At 49.3% G+C, this 19,977-nt stretch overlaps 9 protein-coding genes across 9 annotated transcripts; 3 read left to right on the forward strand and 6 right to left on the reverse strand.

The window, feature by feature from the left end:
* Positions 1-3,562: 3,562 nt before the first annotated feature.
* N7509_011393 (uncharacterized protein) lies at positions 3,563-3,910 on the reverse strand (the record flags this gene model as incomplete). The annotated part of the gene is made up of 1 exon (XM_056636030.1): positions 3,563-3,910. The coding sequence occupies one exon, from the start codon at positions 3,908-3,910 to the stop codon at positions 3,563-3,565; it is 348 nt and encodes a 115-aa protein (XP_056486650.1).
* Positions 3,911-3,933: 23 nt separating this feature from the next.
* Positions 3,934-4,416, reverse strand: N7509_011394 (uncharacterized protein; the record flags this gene model as incomplete). The annotated part of the gene is made up of 1 exon (XM_056636031.1): positions 3,934-4,416. The coding sequence occupies one exon, from the start codon at positions 4,414-4,416 to the stop codon at positions 3,934-3,936; it is 483 nt and encodes a 160-aa protein (XP_056486651.1).
* Positions 4,417-6,164: 1,748 nt separating this feature from the next.
* Positions 6,165-7,938, forward strand: N7509_011395 (MDR family MFS transporter; the record flags this gene model as incomplete). The annotated part of the gene is made up of 3 exons (XM_056636032.1): positions 6,165-6,389; positions 6,438-7,244; positions 7,303-7,938. The coding sequence occupies 3 exons, from the start codon at positions 6,165-6,167 to the stop codon at positions 7,936-7,938; spliced, it is 1,668 nt and encodes a 555-aa protein (XP_056486652.1).
* An 881-nt stretch (positions 7,939-8,819) lies between these two features.
* Positions 8,820-10,472, reverse strand: N7509_011396 (cytochrome P450; the record flags this gene model as incomplete). Its single annotated transcript, XM_056636033.1, has 3 exons — positions 8,820-8,969; positions 9,023-9,482; positions 9,565-10,472. The coding sequence occupies 3 exons, from the start codon at positions 10,470-10,472 to the stop codon at positions 8,820-8,822; spliced, it is 1,518 nt and encodes a 505-aa protein (XP_056486653.1).
* A 331-nt stretch (positions 10,473-10,803) lies between these two features.
* Positions 10,804-12,333, reverse strand: N7509_011397 (uncharacterized protein; the record flags this gene model as incomplete). The annotated part of the gene is made up of 5 exons (XM_056636034.1): positions 10,804-11,123; positions 11,197-11,624; positions 11,703-11,826; positions 11,895-12,018; positions 12,085-12,333. 5 exons carry the CDS (start codon positions 12,331-12,333, stop codon positions 10,804-10,806), a joined length of 1,245 nt encoding a protein of 414 aa, XP_056486654.1.
* Positions 12,334-13,290: 957 nt separating this feature from the next.
* N7509_011398 (uncharacterized protein) lies at positions 13,291-15,222 on the reverse strand (the record flags this gene model as incomplete). Its single annotated transcript, XM_056636035.1, has 7 exons — positions 13,291-13,981; positions 14,037-14,129; positions 14,247-14,269; positions 14,323-14,506; positions 14,577-14,918; positions 14,980-15,141; positions 15,194-15,222. The coding sequence occupies 7 exons, from the start codon at positions 15,220-15,222 to the stop codon at positions 13,291-13,293; spliced, it is 1,524 nt and encodes a 507-aa protein (XP_056486655.1).
* A 473-nt stretch (positions 15,223-15,695) lies between these two features.
* Positions 15,696-16,767, forward strand: N7509_011399 (O-methyltransferase; the record flags this gene model as incomplete). Its single annotated transcript, XM_056636036.1, has 5 exons — positions 15,696-15,726; positions 15,780-16,052; positions 16,118-16,301; positions 16,378-16,508; positions 16,568-16,767. The coding sequence occupies 5 exons, from the start codon at positions 15,696-15,698 to the stop codon at positions 16,765-16,767; spliced, it is 819 nt and encodes a 272-aa protein (XP_056486656.1).
* Positions 16,768-16,915: 148 nt separating this feature from the next.
* pyr5 (FAD-dependent monooxygenase pyr5) lies at positions 16,916-18,323 on the reverse strand (the record flags this gene model as incomplete). The annotated part of the gene is made up of 2 exons (XM_056636037.1): positions 16,916-17,712; positions 17,768-18,323. Coding segments are annotated over 2 exons (1,353 nt in total), but the record flags the coding sequence as incomplete, so codon positions are not given.
* A 409-nt stretch (positions 18,324-18,732) lies between these two features.
* Positions 18,733-19,830, forward strand: pyr6 (polyprenyltransferase pyr6; the record flags this gene model as incomplete). Its single annotated transcript, XM_056636038.1, has 3 exons — positions 18,733-18,850; positions 18,912-19,206; positions 19,266-19,830. The coding sequence occupies 3 exons, from the start codon at positions 18,733-18,735 to the stop codon at positions 19,828-19,830; spliced, it is 978 nt and encodes a 325-aa protein (XP_056486658.1).
* Between the last annotated feature and the right edge of the window lie 147 nt (positions 19,831-19,977).

Consider the following 19,977-nt stretch of genomic DNA (forward strand, 5'->3'; position numbering starts at 1 on the left):
GCGAGTTGGCAGTGTTCGTCAAAAGTTCATCAGATTGGGAGATTCCAATATCTTAATGTTAATTTTGGTAACCCCTCTGGTGGTGTTCGGTGGTCGCTGGCTGTTGCTTGCAGATTCTTGTTGGTCTGACAAATTGTTTGTACCGTTGGGAGGACCGCCTTTAAATTGAAACGCCAGAATTACCTGGCTTTCAGCCCTCATTTTGACCGACTCCTTGGGAAAAATAGAGGTTGCTTGATCTTTCCGCCGAATTTATTGTCATTGCTTGGCGGCGCTTCCGAAGCGGGGGTATTTGGCGCGGCTGCCACTTCGGTCACTTCAGCTCCGCACTGGAACGCCCTGAAGCCCCTGCCGATAAAGTGGCCAGTCAGCAGAATCTGCTGTCCTTATAATGCCATTGCAAACCACACCCATCTTCACGTTTAATTACGGTAGAACCTTAGTATAACGAACTAATTTTTGCAGATGTCTAATTCGTTATGTCCAGATTTTCGCTATACCTAATATATAAATTTGCAACTTTTGGTACTTCAAGGTATCCTAGGCCTTAGCTGAGCTGATGACCTGGCACATCCGATGATACAGAGGGCTTGGTGGACATTTGATGTGCAATATACCAACTTCATAAAGCAGTATAGCGGCGTTCTAAATAAGTAATTATTCTGTACAGTCACCTCGAAAAGGACGAATAATTGGCAAAATTCCAATTAAATTCGAGAGATCGAGGTTATTTGTTCTATATATGGTATTTTCAATTTTTGCGCGATGGGTGTTCGTTATGTGGCGGGGTTTCGGCCAATTGAGATACGTTTTGCTGAGGTTCTACAGTATCTTCTGGGGGCCTAACTTGGCTCTTGCTAACACCTATACATTCAAACCAGACATGTAAATTGTCACAATCACTGCTGCTTGGTTATTCTTTGAGGAAAAACACAAGAGAGTGCACCAAATTAAGGAAAATAGCATTTCTTAAATCAATGTCCTACTATAGTCGTTCTCAGAATCACGTTGACAATACACTCTTAGACACTCTTTCCTGGCCCTGCCGCCAAGAAATTGGCGCATATCATCTATGAAGCGGGCTGTATCAAACTGAGGGGTAAATCTTAGCGACAAGCTACACGTAACTACAACGTGAGAGTGTCTACAAATGAGTGTTCGTGGGGGCCTTTGCTAAAAGTCTTTATTGGCCAATGCGCTGTTGGTCTACCAGTGAATCATAACTGCTGTATGGCTCTATGTTCATTTTTGCTTCTTGGTCCTCGGGATTAGAGTCACAGCATCAGTCCATGGGCAGTCGTGGCTTGCTTGCGGAAGGAATTGTCAGATAGTAATTCGCTCTTGGCTCGGTTAATTGGACTTTGAGCTGAAAGGCAGTTTGAATTGCTGACTGTAAGCTGCATGATTTCAACAAACTTATTTTGAGAACGCCTATGTGCTAGATAGGGTTGCTGGTGAAAATATTATAAATAGAGGCCTAGCTACTCCAAAAGATTATTCTTCCCAACTTCATCTTGCTTCATCTTGCTTCATCTCAATCTCAACAGACCAAGATCAATCACGATGCAATTCAAGTCATTTGCTACCTTGGCAGTCACGATTGTCTTTGCAGCACAGGTTGCAGAGGCCTGGTCGATCCAGTTTCAGAATAAAGCAGCTATACCCCAGAATACAGTGAAAAATTGGCGGCCTTGAAAGATAACACCTGCTGTGCGTCCAGTCCCCCCAGAGAATAAAAAGAGCATCTAACTTACATTCTGCAGATAACATGAATGATCTACCTACGGCAAATCCTTGGAATGATAGGGTGGAAAATGCTTGGATTGATAGTGCCATCTGTCTCTTTTGGGCGTAAGTTTTATTCCTCTATCCATTTATTTCAAGTGAAATAACTTATGATTGATACCCGAAATAGTGATACAGGTTGTTCTGGAGATCACACAAAAAGAGAAACAGGTGCTGCTGGAACTCATCTTGTTGACTTCTCTGGAGTTTGTAAGTCACCTTTCACAACGTGGGTAAACAGAATTTCTTCATTCCGGTGTTGCACAGGAACTGCCTGGTGCGATGGAGAAAGTCCAGGCTGTACATAGAATGGATTACGCATTTGAATTTGATTTTCAGACAAGGATTTGTGCTTTGGTGGTAACGAAGTTTTTCGAGAAATGATTAGTTGATAATCCTACTCACATGATAATTAAGCAATCTTCTCATCAATTAACTGAGACTAAAGAGCGAATATCGTTACTAAATATAAAACATTCTCTTGGAAGTAGCTTGGCTAGAGCCATTCCATTTTCCATGAGTTGAGTTGACTTGAAGGTGACAAAGAACTCACTATAATATTATACAGACTAGTCATATGCGGCCTATCCAAAGTGGGCGTTTCGCATGCCGAAAACTAAGATTGGCATTCAAAAAATCACAGACTCAAATCAAGGAGTAATCGATTCAGACTTACTTATGCTCATAGCAACGCTATCACTAAATCTCTTCGGGTGAAGCTTATACTGATCCAGCCGCTGACAGATATCATCAAGCATCTGTACAGCTTTGGCTTTCTGCACCGGAGCATGATTCTTCTCCACGACAGATTCCATGACACTCTGGTGAACGAATCTGTGAAAATGTACCATGGCGGCCCATAATGTATCATTAAGAGCATATGTTCGCCCTGTGTGCCCAGGTGCTGTGTGCCCAGTTGATTAGGTTACCAGATACTTAAGATAAAGGGCGCTGGCTATATTTTGAACTTCCTTTTTCAATGAGCTCGCGAGCGAGGAGACGGCCTGTGAGGACGGTTGAGGTCCCGTGGCCCATTTTTATGAAGTATATTCCTCCGTACTTCTGGGCCCATTCTGTGATATTGGGAAAATTGTTAGATCAATTGCGAAATGCCTTTGTGTTAGAAAGAAAAGAGGATTACCATACTTGAGCTGATGTAGGTTTTCTAGGATGGGGGCAGTTGGAGGACTTAAGAACATGCCATGATTTGTTGATTTAATCTAATCAATAACAAGGTTACTCGCTAAGGTCCAGACTAACTAGGTGGCAGATTCTTGCCTCGTCGCCCTGAGGCATGTTAGGCATAAACCAAACTGCAAAGTCCGAAAGCGAAGACTAAGACAATGATCATCACGTCGAACAACGAAATCTTTTTCAAAAAAATCTAGAATACTACGAGACTTCTCCAATCGTGCAAGGTCGCAGAGAGATGCCAAATATACACGACAGCTGAGGTCAAACTAGGCCACGCTTCCCAACATCCCATCAGTGTCGACTCGGTATATCCAAGCGATTCGCGTGCATTACACTAAGCAACGTAGCTCCAAGGATGTTAAATAAACTCGACGATGCTTAGAGTGGGGCACTTAGATGGACCCATGAATTCCATACTACACAATGAGTTTCCCATTTTCTTTTTCTCCCTTTCCTTTTTTTTTTAAAAAAAGGAAAGACAAGAAAAATACACAAATGCTTTTTATTGTAATTCAAATTCATTCAGCCTAGGTGAGCAAGCCTGTCCATCCGGGGGTAGCGCCAGCCAATCCGCACCCATGGCTTAGGTATTGCCGTTCTTCCACTCCTGCAGTACTGCAAGTACACCTTGATTCCCGCGTTCTTCTGCATCTTTCGATAAATCCATTCCATTCAAACATGGATCTGCCCCACGTTCAAGTAAAAATTGAACAGCTGCTTCCCCTCCTTTTGAGTCTTGTATAGCCCACCACAGTGGCGGGCCGATAGCCATGTTGGTATGACCATAATTAAAGTATTCATCTCCGTCCAGTTGATTAACGTCGCATCCAATTTCGTCCACGAGGAAGCGAACCATATCCATATGAGGCCGAAAACGAGAGGACTCCTTCACGGCAAGGTGAAGCTCGCGTGGTCCATGAGGTGCTCCCATTTCTTGAAGTCGTTTGTAGAGACTCAAAATTCCCTGCCCAGCCACGGATTGAAGAAGGGCGGGCATTGACAAGTATCCTTTTCACCATCGTCTAATTGAGCTCCGTGGTCAATCAACCATACAACGAACCTTTCCCGATTGCAGACAAAGTCTATCAGTCGATACCTTAGACCAGATTGCTTAGTGCTGCGTCGATTGATGTCCCATCCACGCTCGATCAATGCTTCCCAGAGAGGAAGGGATGACATGAAATGTAGGTGCCATGGATCAATCTGTTCTAGGGGAGCGTTGGCCTCTGCGACAAGATATAAGGTAATTTCCTCGTCGAGTTCTCGACAAGCGCTCTGAATTCCCCTTTTCAGAGTTTCGGCAAGAATTGTCGGAGATTTTTCGGCAGCCCAATTGATTGCATGACGGACATCTTCAAGGCAGTGTCTTGCGCACCCATTACTGATCAGGCCGGCTGGCGTTGCGCGACGTCGCTTTTCGGCCTTATCCTCATCCATAGTTGCTAGAGATGGGAGACGAGAAAACGTTGAAAGGTGGTAGATGGCACTACCTAAGAAGCCGACCAACTCGATAGGAAGAAGTGTAGAGAATCTTCTTGAAATCGACTTCTTCGTACGAGTATGTGATCTTGAGTGCAGGGGGCGAAAGACCGGAAGGATTCTCAATGAGCAAAGGAAAACGTTTTGGTTTTGTAATGAAAAGCTCCACAGCGCCACTACTAGTATTGATGACTCGAGTGGTAATATTGAGGGGGAAATGAATGAGAGGAACACTGTGTGTATTGGATGGGTTGTCTGCTATTAGTTATCTGACAAAGCCTCGGTAGGGTGGCAACCTTGATGCCCGAGGCCTCAAGGCCTCAACACTAGGTCACCCACCATACTACTAACCTGCCGGCGTGTGGCTAAAATACAGTCAGTAGTCAGGTGGGTGCCGCCCGGGTGAGAATTGGGTGAGCGCCGCTTTAGCGTCGCGCGACTCGGGTGATTAAGGTGAGTGAGCAATAGACAGGGTGAGAATTGGGTAAGCGTGGGTGAGAATAATACTCCATGGAGCAACCACTGCGCTGACCCCTTTTAGGCTGAGCTGGCTTCAACTATCATTGGGCTTTGCCTCTTGGCATGTGCACATTGCCTCAGTATATTTACGAATATAATAAAGCGATTGCAGATCTAGCAGATACAGCAAGTCTTTGTCTAAGAAACAGAAAGTTAAAGGACCTATATCTGGTTATCGCTCGAAAGCTCCTCTAATGTTGCAAATTTTCTCATCGTCTAATATAGAGAAGATGGGCTGAGTAGAGTGACAGTCGCTCTCCATCGAAGTAAGCGCACCGAAGAAGGCTTTGATCACTACTTGATGAACCAGCAAGCGATATCACCTTACCTGACAAGCCAGTAGTATACTGGGTGACCATATGCGAATCCCTGCTGTTGTATGTTTTTGTTCACCTATCCTTTTTGATTTGTTGGGTTTACTGCCCTTGCCGCCCTACCACTTCAGTCCCTTCAGCCCTGTACCTGAACACACTGAAGCCCCTGAACGGATGACGCAGTCCCTCGGCTAAACCTGCCGTTCTTTGCCACCCCACCCTTTATTTTTGCTATCTTCTGGGGGCCTAAAATCTGTCTCTTGCTGACGTTGTACAAACTAGCTACATTGTCGTACATACCACTTACCTTCTTTCGAGGGATATAGAAAGTTTTGACGGTCAAGAAGGCGCAGAAGTGCATACGATAAACTAAGAAAAAATAGTAATCATTGTTAATACCCTGCCAAAGAAGATCTGGGCCAAAGGCTAACTCTAGTATATACTACAGGCGGGACATACTACAAATGCAGGGGCTATTATAACCATGTACCTTTCAAGGGATGATTCTCCGTAGAACATGTAAACAGGGGCGCATTCTTTAGATACGTCTTTATCTTTGTTGATACCAATAAAAGGGGCACCTGCTACAGCATCCTGTTTCTCGGGGGACATACCAAGCGCAGGTCATTACTATGTCGAAAAGAGAACATCTGGCTCTGCGACAGATATACTCCCATGCATGTGTAAGGGTCAACTGGAGGAGCAGGTGACCTCATAATGCATTCTTTGGGTAACATTAACCTGTCTCCTTATTCTCCTCTCGCACGCTCTGTGCTCCATTTCATAATACCTTGCCGAAAAAGGGACCATCCTGAAAGGCACTCGAAAAATTTACATGACAAGCAAGCTCTATCATACTATCTGAGCGAATCGATGGATGAAAAGGCAAGCCCTAGCTGCCAATGGCCTGTAAGCCAAGAGAGCACACGAGTGATCTTACCACAACTGGCCCAAGAGCCCGAGGCTATTGATGAAATGCACGATTCACAGCACTTAGAAGATCCTGAAGATTCATCGGACGAGATAAAGTATCCGAAGCCTTGGAGACTCGCACTCATTACCTTTGGACTATGTCTAGCTATTCTATGCACAGCTTTGGTATGCCCGTTGGAAAGCACTGCTGAATGTCGACTAATTTTTAATCAGGACAACACCATCATCACGACTGCTATCCCCGAGATAACAAAACATTACAACTCTTTACAAGATGTTGGCTGGTATGGAAGCGCGTATTTGTTGGCATCGTGCGCGCTGACTCTACCATTTGGCAAACTATACACATTCTACTCTACCAAATGGGTCTTCATGGCCGCCCTTGGCGTCTTCGAGGTTGGCTCGCTAGTTTGCGCTCTCGCTCCCACCTCGACTGCTTTGATCGTGGGTCGTGCTATAGCTGGCCTAGGTGCAGCGGGTCTCTACTCAGGAGCAATGATAATTATATCCCAGACGGTTGCACTTGATAAGCGTCCGATTCTGAATGGGTTGCTGGGTGCCATGTACGGCATCGCGAGCGTTACAGGGCCCCTCATGGGCGGCGCATTTACCGATTACCTCAGCTGGAGATGGTGCTTTTACATCAACCTGCCTATTGGAGGAATCACTGCTCTGTTTATCATGATGTTTTTCCAAGCGCCGAAGTCCATCAAAAACACGCATGGATTTAGAAACCAGCTGTCGCAGTTGGATCTTGTGAGCATGCTCCTCTTTATCCCATCAATAACGTGTCTGTTGCTCGCGATGCAATGGGGAGGCAGTAAGTATCCATGGGGTGATGGCCGCATAATTGCACTGTTCGTTGTCTTTTGCGTTCTCCTGCTAGCCTTTGTCTTCATGCAATGGTGGCGTGGAGATTTGGCCACAATTTCCCCACGACTCATCAAAAATCGTAACGTTTGGGGCGCGTCAGTTTTCATCTTTTGCTTGTCTGGATCATTCCTCGTCATAGTCTACTATGTAAGTTCTATCGCTCTCCCAGGAACCTAGCTCAAGGTCTCTCGCTAACCATATCCAGATCCCGATCTGGTTTCAAGCCGTCAAAGGCGTCTCAGCCACAAAATCTGGTATCATGAGCATCCCCATACTTCTGTGCATTGTCATAACCTCTCTGTTGGCTGGTGTTATTGTCACTACTCTTGGCTACTACACACCTTTTATGCTGGTCGCTCCTGTCATCACGGCCATTGGGGCCGGGCTGCTCACCACCCTCCACGTTGAATCGGGCCACACTGCCTGGATAGGCTATCAGGCAATGGCTGGTATAGGTGTCGGCATGGGCCTTCAGCAATCCATGATCGTCTTCCAGGCGGTACTTCCCATGGCCGACATCCCCAGCGCCACAACAATCGGCCTATTCGCGCAGTCCCTCGGTGGCGCATTATTCATTTCTGTCGGTCAAGAAGTCTTCCAAACTAAGCTTCGCTCCAACCTAAGATCGGAGCTACCAGGCGTCGATACCGGATTTGTTATGCGTGCCGGCGCGACGAAGCTGAACAAAGTTGTCGATGCGGCGGATCTTCCAGTCGTGCTGGATGCGTATAGCAAGGCTATTACGCAGACTTTCTATGTTTCTGTTACTATTGGCGCGTTAGCGATTATTGGGGCACTTCCTGTGCAGTGGATATCGGTCAAGAAGACAAAGTTGCAGTAAGCTACTGAATAGGCCGGTTACTCATTCACTTCGGGTATATACTAGTAGTGCTTTCCAGTGTCTCCCATTGGGTTCAGCTTGAGAGTGTATAACGCCGATAGACCGAAATGGAATGCATCTGTCTATTTCCTTGAAGTTGATCCCACCCACCAATTATGTAATAATCACCGGGAATAGACGAATTTGTGTAATTGACGACCGCAAAGCCGCGCATCGAGAAGCAAAATCGTAGTGCAAAACGACTTGAAGGAATGTTTGCCATAAACCAATCTCGGAAAAAGCACGGCCGGCCGCTATAAATATATACAGTAGAGTAGCGATAAGACGAGCATCCTCAAAACCCGGTAACTATCCAGCTCCGCAACCTTAACAAGAAAACGGTTGAACAGGAAAGACAGGACTTTGGTATCGAGCAAAAATACGCCCGACCCGCTCAGAGAGCTGCTGAGCAAAGAATGGGAATGAAAGGCAGAAGCGGGTGGAGAGCAACCTGGCACGACGTCTTGTAAATAGTAGTACTATCGGTCAATACCAGTATATGGTGGACTAAAATTTATTCTAACTTCAAGAGACTATAGATGTTATCACTAGAGACTGGGAGCTACGAACATGTTGCTTTTCATATAAACACCCAGATGCTTAAAGCGTAGCCGACCCGTGTCGAACCTTATAAGTCCGCTTAATTCTGGTCTCCCGGCAGCCTGGTGAATTTCCGGATTTCTAGTAAGGCCCAATTCCACAGAAGGAAAGTGGTTGATGCAGGTATTTGACTAACCCGGATGCCCTAACGCTCCGGCTGGACTATACCGACCACCTCGAGTCCATGAGTATAGCCATTCAAGCCTACCAGAAACAATGCTTTCAGAAGATCAACATGGATTCTAGTTCAACGAACCGCGAATTTGTGGCTTGACGAAGAAATCATGCTGATAGGAGAACCAGTAAGACGCCACCCGCCAAGGATTCTGTGGATGGACAATCTCGAGATCCAGAGATCGGACAATCTGCGCGACCGACTTGAAGACCTCCATCTGTAATCAAGTCGCATTAGCATGAAATAAATCCGTACACCAACAGCACCTACCAAGGCAATATTTCGCCCGATGCACATGCGGGGCCCGTTTCCCCCAAAGATCAAGTCGTTTGCATCTAGATGTCGGGAGCGATTGGGGTCCAGCCATCTCTCTGGTCGGAACTCATCCGCGTCTTTGCCCCAGATTGCAACGTCACGGTTCTGCGCCAGAGGACTTATCCCAACCGGGTAGCCGGGCGGGATCAACTTGTCGTCAACCACCAAGCCGCTTGGTGGTACATAGCGCAGCAGTTGGAAGGTAATCGAAGGGTTGAGTCGCATAGCTTCCTTGATAACCGCGGCCAAAAAGGGGAGTTTCTGGCACTTGATATACGGTAAATTGCCCATTTCGCTATTCGCGGTGTATACTTCGTCTATCTCAGCACGGAGACGGTCTAGGACCTCGCGGCGGGAGTAGATCGCGTGAAGACAAGCGCGAATAGCTGACGCAGTCGTGTCGGCTCCGGCTCCCCTATCAAATCATAGCCCAGGTCAGTCCTGATCGAGTAGTGTACACTAGAGCGCAAAGAGCACGCAAGCCCCGTGGCACTTACACCAGACTACCCGCTTCAGCAATCACATCCTGTAGCTGAACAGGGTTTCCAGCGTCGTCCTTCATGTTTAAAAAGTGCTGCAAGAGGTTCGACTTCTCAACGTCCGCCTTCCTCGCCATCTGCAACTGAATCATGTTGCTGGTCCATCGCAGAAACTCGGTGAAGTGATCCTTCCCCAAGACGCCTAACAGAAACTGCGTCCCGCAATTCGTCATCAGCCACGATTGACCCGGATAGTGACCAAGGCATGCGTTAAAAGAGAAAGTGAAATACAATGACTTCCTTATATCCATCAGGTCTGACCCAGACTCCAAATGACCCAACGGGGCCCCATAAGCCAAGCACGCGATAACGTCGTAGGCAAAAGCACTCGTCCACTCGCTGAGGTTGGCTATGACCCCCTGTCCGGCATGATCCTCAAGTTTAGTCACCAGCAGATCCAAACACCGTTGGATGTCCGGCTCATAGCGCAGCACACTCGTCATGCTATATGCCCCAGCCACCCGCTTGCGGCAGTACGTGTGCATCTTCTTGTCACGAATGGAGAAAAGTGAAGGTGGCCCAACCGGCGAGTCCCACGTCGTGTACCAGTCTGTCTTGAGGGCGATCGCGCCGTTGCCGTAGAGGAGTCGGGCGGCTTGGCCATCCACCACGGAAACTTCATTGGGGGCGATGCGGACGATTCGGCCGTACTTGCGATGGACCTGAAGAATATCATCGTGCCAGGTACCGCGCCAGTAGCGGATATTGCGCCATTGGCCGGTGATTTTTGCAAGGGTTGGGCCGGGGATATGGGAAAGAGGATGCCAATGAATACGGTAGGAGATGAAGAAACAGATGAGAACAATGCTAACCCCGAATAGTAGATCGGGGCTAGGGTTGAACTTGAAGGTCAGGATCTCTAGCATGGATGCTACTGCCCAGGTGAAAACCTTGGAACTATTGTGGTGATAGGAGGGCCGATAAATACCGAAAGGTATATGTTAGGTATCGCCCACCACAATCCGGAACCGCGTCAAAGAAAATATTCCTCGGCTGTCCTGCTACTTACGTTGGCTCACATAAATCTAGGGATAATTTTACCTTACTGATCACTAGGTGTGCATGGTCGCATCAATATAGCGGTGAGGCGCAAGCCATTTATTGATAAGGCCTTTTAGGAGTTCCGACGCAGGTGGAAGAGGAATGGAAGGAAATGATCGTAGGTAATCGCCTTGATAAACCAAGGTAGGTCTAGGTCTATTGCTGGAGCCTGACATCTAAGATAGCTGCACCCGAGGCGTCATCTACAATTATTTTGTTGATCTTAAGTCTGGGATCCGCACTGCTCAGCAGTGAATTCCATTCGACCAGTGTTCTCTCCTTGCCTCCGAACAAGGTCAGCATAGCAATATCACACAGCGCCGCCAAGCTTTCGTGATTCTCGCCAACAATTTGGTCGCAGATCAAAATCCGACTTCTGCTTTCATCCAACGCTGGAAGCGTTTGCCGCAATAGAGTCACACATGCGTCATCAGACCAATTGTGGAAGATGTGTCTGAATACATAAGCCGAGGCACCTGACTCGGACAGCAGTTAGCACCCTTCCCATCACCTCCCTTCATCCGACAACCCCAGTGCAAACGAACTCACCTTTGACAGGCTGGGGCGTAAAAAAATCATGTTGGCGCACCTCTAGCTCAGGATGAGAAAATGCCTGGTCAAGCTCGGCAAACTTGTCCTGCACAATACACCGAAGACCGCAATCCGGATGATGCTTCAGAATACTCAGACCCAACTGCCCCAGGCCACCGCCGACGTCGACAATCAGTCCGCCGTCGGCTGTCAACTCGTCGAACGGATACATAGCAGGGATTCTCTGCGCTGTAACCTTTTCAAACGCTCTCATGGCCCGCTCAAAGCGACGGCCAGTTTCTTCTTCATGGAAGTGCTCCCAGAAGGTGTCCTGCGTGTCAAAAGCAAGATTGAACCCCAGTGCATCGCCTGCTCGGGGCTCGCGATACCCAAGTTTGGCCGCGGCATCCGGTTGTCGGCTTGCCGAGCGAAAGTGCAAATCTAACCTATGGCATATAAGTCAGTGCTGATGAGATGAAGACTCGCCTACTCGCTGCTTCCGCGCATCCGGTTCCAAGACTTACCTGTGAGCCATTAAATCGCAGAGATCCGGATCACACAATGCTGACGAGGTGGCGTTGTGCGCGTAGTAGCCCGGCTTTGGCTGGGAAAACACCAATCGGTTGGTTAGAACACGCATGATGCGGGCTAATCCCGGACTACCATTAGAATCTGGTTCCTTTGCAGGGGCGATGAAGCAGACAAAAATCTCTTACTCAAGAAGCCTTCGTCCGCCTGGATCGAAACAGCCAGGTCCCTGGCGATAATCGCACCGTTGTGTGGTACGTGTTCATGGACCCGAAGATCGATGACTGTTTTGAGGCATGACAGTAGATTAGGCTGTGTAACATGGTAAGTTCAGAGTCCGTATATCCAGAGACTAGGATCGAGGAATGCATAGTCTACCTGGTGAGAAACTAGCAGAAGGTCTGCCTGGGGCCCGAGAGCCATTGAATGGATCATTTGGGACAATTCGATGACCCGTTTCATAGCCGCAATACCCTCGTTATCCTTCAACCGATGGCTGCCACAGGAGCTGGATCTGAGCGTCGGGAGCGGCAGTTGTTCCTTGCGAAGCCGATCCGTGTAAACCGCCATTGCCTTGGTTAATTCATGGCCAATTTCCTCAAACTCCATGTCCATGATCACTGCCATTCTTTGTTAGTTAGTATTTGGAGAGACATGTAAATATGCGAAAGCTCCGACACCTCCCTGGTTGTGGCAGTTGTCTCTACTGTGGGCCACTACTGGTTTGTATAAATGGAGAAACAAGTAGACCGACCTAGGTGAATATTTTTTCTGAAGCGTCGTGAGCTTTGTTGTGGTTAGATTTGTCACACTCGTGAGACTTGACGATGCAAATCCAAATTCCTTGCATGGAGAACAGCAGTAGTGATAAGAAGTCTACTGGATAAATTGATACGCGGTAAGGGGCTGTATACAATCACACATGACCACTCCTGGCGTCAAGGCTCATGCTTTCTAAACATGGAGTGTGTGAGGCACCCGCATTGCCGGCCTAATATTCCTTCTGCTACCTGCATGGTGTTGTATCAATAAATATCCACCTAGTTGCTTACAGCACACAAATCATATGTCATCTTGCTCCTTTATTTGATCTGTCTAAAGATAACGCAAGAAAGTATAATTGTGGTGGACAACGGTCTGCAAATGACGTGGCAATGCAGCGTATTATAGCATAGGAATGCAACCTTCGATTATACAGTATGTGGCCGAAGATTCCTCGGCGGTATACACAGTGGCGGTCCCGTCCAATGCACTGAATGCATATGAGAGGTCCCAAACTGTAGCAGTGAGCCCGCCGGCCCGCACCTTACTCTGCACGTTTCATGCAGATAAAGTAGAAATTCTGTGCAAGTCGAGCTGCAAGGGATACATCTACTGACTAACCACTTCTACCTCTAATTGTGAATACACTGCTAGTTTCCAGCACTTACCTGGTTTTTTCTGTTTATGCACATGTTAAGAGATCGGGAGACACCCCGCTCCGCTTGCTTGGCCAGCCCAAATTGTAGAGCAAGCCACTCAAAGTGGTCGAGTGAGTTTAGCAGATCAGGATGTTTATTCTATGAACCACGTTGCATGAATTAACTAAATGAAAATTCCACGCAAATAGGTCTCCAGGCCCTTCGTATCGTCAACACCGCTACACCACCCTACGTACTGGTCTGGACGCACCACGGCGACGGTAGATGGCTTGAGCGCAAGGGCATGGCTATCCTCTGCTTCAGCCAAGCAATAGAGCGGCATGCGAGATTCTAGATCTATGCGGTCTGGAGCCCTCATGCAGATAGGAATTACATTCCAATTCCTGGAGGAGGGCGGCAGTAGCCGACGAAGAGCAACCTCAAAGGGCGCGAATAGGTCCACATGCTCCACAAATACCACTACATGAAACGATCCATCGCTTCGAAGTATTGTCAGCAGCGAGGTATTTGCCGATGCTGCAAGAGGGGTGGAAACCGTCCAGATCTCGACATCCGGTATACGCATGCCAGCCGTGAGTTGGTCCAGTGAGTTCGTGTCCTGCTGCTGCAAAGTCAGGATTGAGGGGGTATATTGAATCTGAAGGCCTGAAAGGAAGCGCACTACTCGAGCGCCGTCTTCAGATCGATCCTGGTTGGGGAATTGGCCGGGATGGAAGAACTGAAACAGAATGCGGTCAACGTCCAAGAGCTCATGCGCGATCGGACGTCGCTCCAATTCATATGTGTCCAGAACTGAGGGCTGTAGTTCCTGCTTGATGACACCGGCTAGTTTCCAGCCGAGGTTATAGGAGTCCCTGGTGTTGTTAGATTGAAAGGAAACATGATCTTCTCACCAGTGTACAAACCTACTGGATGCTGATGTTCATGCCAAGACCCGCAAGAGGGGAGTGGGTATGCACTGCGTCACCTGTTAGGAACACCCGCTCGTGCTTGGACATGCTGCTGGTAAGACGTCGTGTAATAGTAAACGTAGACCACCTAGGCAGATAATTGCAATCAGCTACTGCTCACTGATGATACAGACCTCACGAAGCAGAGGTCAGGGATCAAGGGATTCACCATTCGCAATAATTAATACTCAGCTGTACTGGCGTTAGTCTACGATGTAAATCAGGCACGATAGCCATTCACTTACCGTGTATGGACTCAACCGTCGGCGGATACGATCGATGATAAAGTCCAGGGTAACTGAATCCCGATCCAAAGAATCGTCCTCGTCGGTAGTGAGTTGGATGTAGAATCGAGTGAGGTCGCGCTCGCGTCTGACAAAGAACATGCCTCCTGCATGGTGGTTATAGACTGTCGTAGACGAAGCAAGACTATGCGTGCCGATGTTGTGTTACCTGGAATTGTTCCACATATAGTTATATTGGGGAACGGGAATCGTACTCAGGAAAGTCTGATGTCACTCGCGTATCTACCACTCCCCATAGAGCATTTGTTCGGGTGGTATCTGTGGTAAGATGGAGCTGCTTCCGAGTCCATGAGCCTGCTCCATCCGCTCCAATCACATACTTGGCTCGAATTGTCTCTTCCGCAGACACGTTCTCTTCTTGGTGACGCTTGAGAGTCACCACACACGGATAGATGTCGGGATGAGAGGTCACGGTGTGTTCGACAGTTAGAGAGGTTGGAATAGTCTCGTGCTGGATCGATACTGATGACTGGCTGGCAAGATAGTGTTTGATAATCTTCTCTATTACACCTTGTTGCAGCGCGCCGTCGCCCCATCTGCTCAGGAACGGTTTAATTAAGTCTCCAGATGCCAATAAATATAGATGGGAGGTCGTACTTTGTCCGCACAGGAGGGCTATTTGTTGTTCGGAACTGACGGCTTATGTTCCCCTGGTCATCTTCGGACCACACAGCCCAGCTGTTTATAGGTGCCCACAGTTTGGAGACTTCATCCGCAATCCCGAAGCTATCAAAGACTTCCATGGTACGAGATTTAATCCTAGGATTCGGTTAATCGTTAACCACTCGGTGGATAGTGCTGTGCTGCTCACCCATCGGCGCCCCCCCAGCTTGACATCATTGGAACGGCTTTCTATGACCCGCGTCCTGATGCCTCGCTGGGCCATCCACATCGCTGCGATGAGGCTGAGAAGAGTTACTTATGTCCTTCGCATCATTCACATCGTTTTGCTTCGCAACTCACCCCGCTGGCCCCTGTGTGAGTTGACAGTCAGCGAAGCCCTCTCAGCGAGAGCGCGTTCCGGGTTGACGTACTGCGCCTACTATCAAGACATCGACCGTCGACTCAGCATGAATCTGCGAGTCCATCACGGAAATTGTCATGTCCTGGACTATAGTTGATAGCCTCGATGCTATTGACTTTTGAACGTCAAGCCGGACTAGATGGGACATAGGGATCCTTCTTTATTTTCATCAAGTAATTGGAAAGATTGTCGGTTATAACCGAGCCCGCATGTTGCATGCAAGCCCCTTACTCACCAACCTCGGGAGTTACATATCGGCGCCCTATCCAATCCCCTTTAGACACGCAACATGACAATGAATGAAACATTTGGCGCATGCAGTGGGTGTAGGGTTTTCTGTTCCACTCCAATCTAGCCGATACGCTTACAAAAGACCTCTCCCGCTCAATTCCAACCACAACCGTCAACAAACAACAACAAGTAAACGATATCAAGATGAGGGACGCTTGTATGATTCCCATGAACAAAAGCCAGGTGGGGTCCGCAGGAACGTACTGCGATACCTACAGCAGTGCCCTTCCCGCCAGCGTGGCAGCACAGCTCGAGTTGACTGACAAAGAGTTCGACCACGAAGCGGTGATGGCCCCTTCAACTCCCCAATGCTCGTGGTTGATCAGCTTCACGCGCGCACTTCGCCCTACCCGAGGTGAGCCAGACCATGCACACCACGGGTAGATATTTCTCTACTGACATCACTGTGACGAGAGATAGTCCTTGAACTCGGCACGTTCACAGGCGTCAGTGCATTGGCGTTCTACGAGGCAACCAAGGACACCCAGGCAGACATTATCAGTATCGATGTCTCCGAGAAATTCTTGAAGATTGCGCAGGATGCCTTCATCCGCCATGGAGCTACCGATCGCATTCGAACCATCCAGGGAGAATGTCTGAAGATGTATGTTTTGCCCGCCATCTCCGAACAACGGCACAGTACAAACTCAGCTAACCTTGCACTCACCGGGAATCGCCAGGCTGACGACTCTTGAGGGAGAATTTGATCTTATCTACATCGACGCTGCGAACGATGAGTATGAGGACTACACCCGCTTCATTCTGGACCACAAGTTGCTGTCCCGCCATGGAGTGATTTTAGTGGATGACAGTGAGTCGTAAAGCATAGTTTTGTGGGGCTGTATGTCTAGTTACTAATGGCCTTTGCAGCCTTACACGAAGGCAGCGTCGTCGAAGAGTCGTTGCTGACGAAGATGAAGGAGGAAAAACACCCAGTCTATGTTTCATGGGCAGACCCTGTCCACAACTTCAACCGGTACGCCGCTTCAGAGGCACGCGTGTACACAACTTTGCTGCCAATCTTCAACGGGGTGACTCAGATTATGTGGAAGGGTCACAACAACGTGTAGTGGGGCAGACCGTTGTACGAAACAGCGAGACGGGAATAGCAAGTCTATGGAAACAAAGGAGGAGGTTGTTGAAGATCTTAATGAACATTTCGTCTAAGCTTTAGTAATTGTGTCTCTCTCAGCGTAGATTCATCCATAAAATACCCACCCCAATCACCGTCAGCAGGAATGACCGGGCAACCGGACTTCGCGTCTTAGCCTCGGAGGCGAACAGCACCCAGCCTGGGCCGGAGCGCTCTGGAACCGGAAGAAATCTCAGCAGAGGGGCGTCAGCAATGCCCTTAGAAGCTCGATCAGCCGGCATGTCTTTGGCGTATGGGAGATAGTAGCGAGCGAGAACGCGCCGGAAAAGGCCTTCCAAGGCGTGGAGACGCATCGCCATGCCGGCTGCATGAGCCACCTGCAAGGTGCGCTTGCGACGCAGCTGAGTAAAAGCGGTGAACATATGCTCCCACTCGGCCAGGGATGGAACTGTCTTCCGACTAGGCTGTTGCAGCTGTTGAACCAGCAGCGAGGAGAGTACGGCTGCATCTTCCATGGCACAGTTGGCGCCCTGGCCCGTGTGCGGAGCGATCTTGTGAGCGCTGTCCCCGATACAGACGACCTGGCCGTAGTGCCACTGCTTCAGCACATACTCTTCCACCGCGGTCATGTTGAACATGACACGCCGTTCCCAAAGGTCTCCGAAGCTCGTATCCTGCCAGTATGGCTCACGCGCCAGCGACGTGCAATACTGAATGGCATCCTCGCGCGAAAACCGCGGTGCATTGCCGTAATGGTAGTCGTGCGAGAGTCGGCGGAACAAGAACCAGTAGATGCGTCCATGTTTGCCCACCACGCTCAGGATGCTCCGTCCATGGCTGTAACTGGTGATCTGCTGCCCGGCACATACATTAGGTGCTGGCGAAGAGATACCGAAGACACAGGCGTATTGCACCCGCATGCCTAGGTCATCCATGAATTAGTTCTCTCGCATCCATTATACAGAAAGAAAGCGTACGCTGTTGCTCCTGCTGGGCGGAGATTCCAGACATCTGCCACATCGCTTTGCGCACTACACTGTGGACTCCGTCGGCGCCCACGATCAGGTCCCCCTCGTAGGACGACCCGTCGCGACAGTACACGCGCAATGGACGGCCGTCGCCTTGACCCTCCAGCCGCTCCACGGCGGTCCCGGTGCGTAATCGGTCTGGATGAGGCAGACGGTCGGCGAGGATAGCTAACACCTGCTGCCGGTCGAGAAAGGCCAGTGAATATCCGAACCGCTCGCGCAGGACCCGAGGATACTGGCTAGTATAGCGGAAGCCATCGGGATAGACAACATGGGCTTCCTCCAGTGGATGAACCAGCTCCTCTAGCGCATCGTAAAGGCCCAGCTGTTGCAAAATCCGCGCCCCGTTGGGCATAATTCCAACCGAGGCACCTTCCTGAGGAGCCACTTCGCCACGCTTCTCCAGAACCACGTAGTCTATGCCGGCACGAGCGAGACAATGGGCAAGTGTAAGCCCTGCTATCGAGCCGCCAACGATGACGACGCGGAATGAATTCCTCTCCATTTTCGCCGGCAGTGTCATTTACAAGGACTACTGCTTCATCGCACTCAATGACCGGATAAAACACAACCTTTTTGCGTTGGAAGAAGAAGGGGGAGCATTCAGCTAGCCACGAAGCCATGGAAAGCCACCACGAGATAAAAGCAAGGGAGAGGGGACCTCATAAGGCAGCATGAGTTATACCCTTGCTTATGCACGGGGATACTGGCACGTAGACCGGTTCGTCCCGTCAACTTGACAGTCACACATGACGGTGCAGCTGTGCGTTCATGGACGAGATATCTCCATTTCGGATGCTTCGCCTCTCAGGGAAGCGAATAACTACCTCGACCCCTCTCGCCTTTCATCTCCAATCACCACCAGACTAGATACAAAATAGCGCAAATACAGTGGCTGTCCCCCTCCCCCAAGCATGATCATGGATTCAGAAAAACCCATTTCGTCCCTAGGTTTCTCGCATGCTTGTTGGAGCCTCATTCGACTCTCTCGATTCGACCGATACAACTCCCTGCTTGCTCTCTTTCCATCCAGTGAGTAAATGTTGTCTTATAATTATCCACGATGACCGTATCCTGATACAGGCTCCGAAAGTCTTCACAACCTTGCTGGCTGGCGCATTGCGGCTACGCCAGAATCCCAATGAAGTCAGTCTTGGATTCGTTTTCAGCCAGGCCCTGAAATGCGCCCTACACTGCTACGTCTTCAGCGGCGCGGGCATGGTTTGGAACGACTGGATCGACTGTGACATCGATGCCAAAGTGGAACGCACCAAGAACCGCCCATTAGCCTCGGGGCAGGTGCGAGTCTCGCATGCGCTCATCTGGATGGCCATCCAGTATCTCGCTGCGGGTGCAATTCTTCGCTCCGCAGTGGACAATCCATCAGTGTAGGTCAAGTATCTGGGCTCTCACCTATTGAACGAACGGCTAGCTAATTTCTGCGAAGGTTGGGGTTTGCGTTGGCCTTCGAGACGATCGGAACAGCTTGGTATCCGTTCGGGAAACGGCCCGCCGCCCGGAAATGGTATATCTACCCCCAATTCGTCCTTGGTGCGCTGGGTTTGCCGCTGGTGGTATCCGGATGGGCTGCCATCTACTATCCGGAGCGTTTGGGTCTCCTGGAATCCATTCAGCGCGCTTTGCCGCTGTCGTTTCTGATGTTCATTTGGACATTGTACTACAATACGGCCTACAGTTACCAGGATGTTGGGGACGACCGCAAACTGGACGTGCACTCCATGTACGTGCTAGCCGGGCAGAATATTCACGCATTTATCGTTGCCCTTGGCGTTCTGGTCCTGGGGAATATTATCTGGGTGTTGGTGGATGTCGAGTCAACCTGGTTGTGGTTTTCGTGGATGGGTGTGTGGACGATCGCGTATTTCTCGCAATTCCACCAGTTTGATCCGGCCCGTCCAGAGACTGGGGGCTTTGTGCACAAGCAGAATGTCAAGTTGGGGGTGTGGGCAGTTTTCGCGTGTATGGTTGAGGTCCTTCTGGCCGGGATGTAAGTCCGGCATCCATGATGGACGGAGAGATTAGATGGAATTGGTCTATCGGAGGCTGAGGATGGGACTGATGTATAGAGCCCGCGAGTTCTTTGCAGGCGTGTCTTCATCTTCGACCTGTCGTATCGGGATCTGTTTTTCTCGGGCTGG

Source organism: Penicillium cosmopolitanum (genome assembly GCF_028827165.1).
Source record: "Penicillium cosmopolitanum strain IBT 29677 chromosome Unknown utg000009l:1.0-9042332.0:1.0-9050551.0, whole genome shotgun sequence".
In the NCBI taxonomy this organism is placed as follows: domain Eukaryota; kingdom Fungi; phylum Ascomycota; class Eurotiomycetes; order Eurotiales; family Aspergillaceae; genus Penicillium; species Penicillium cosmopolitanum.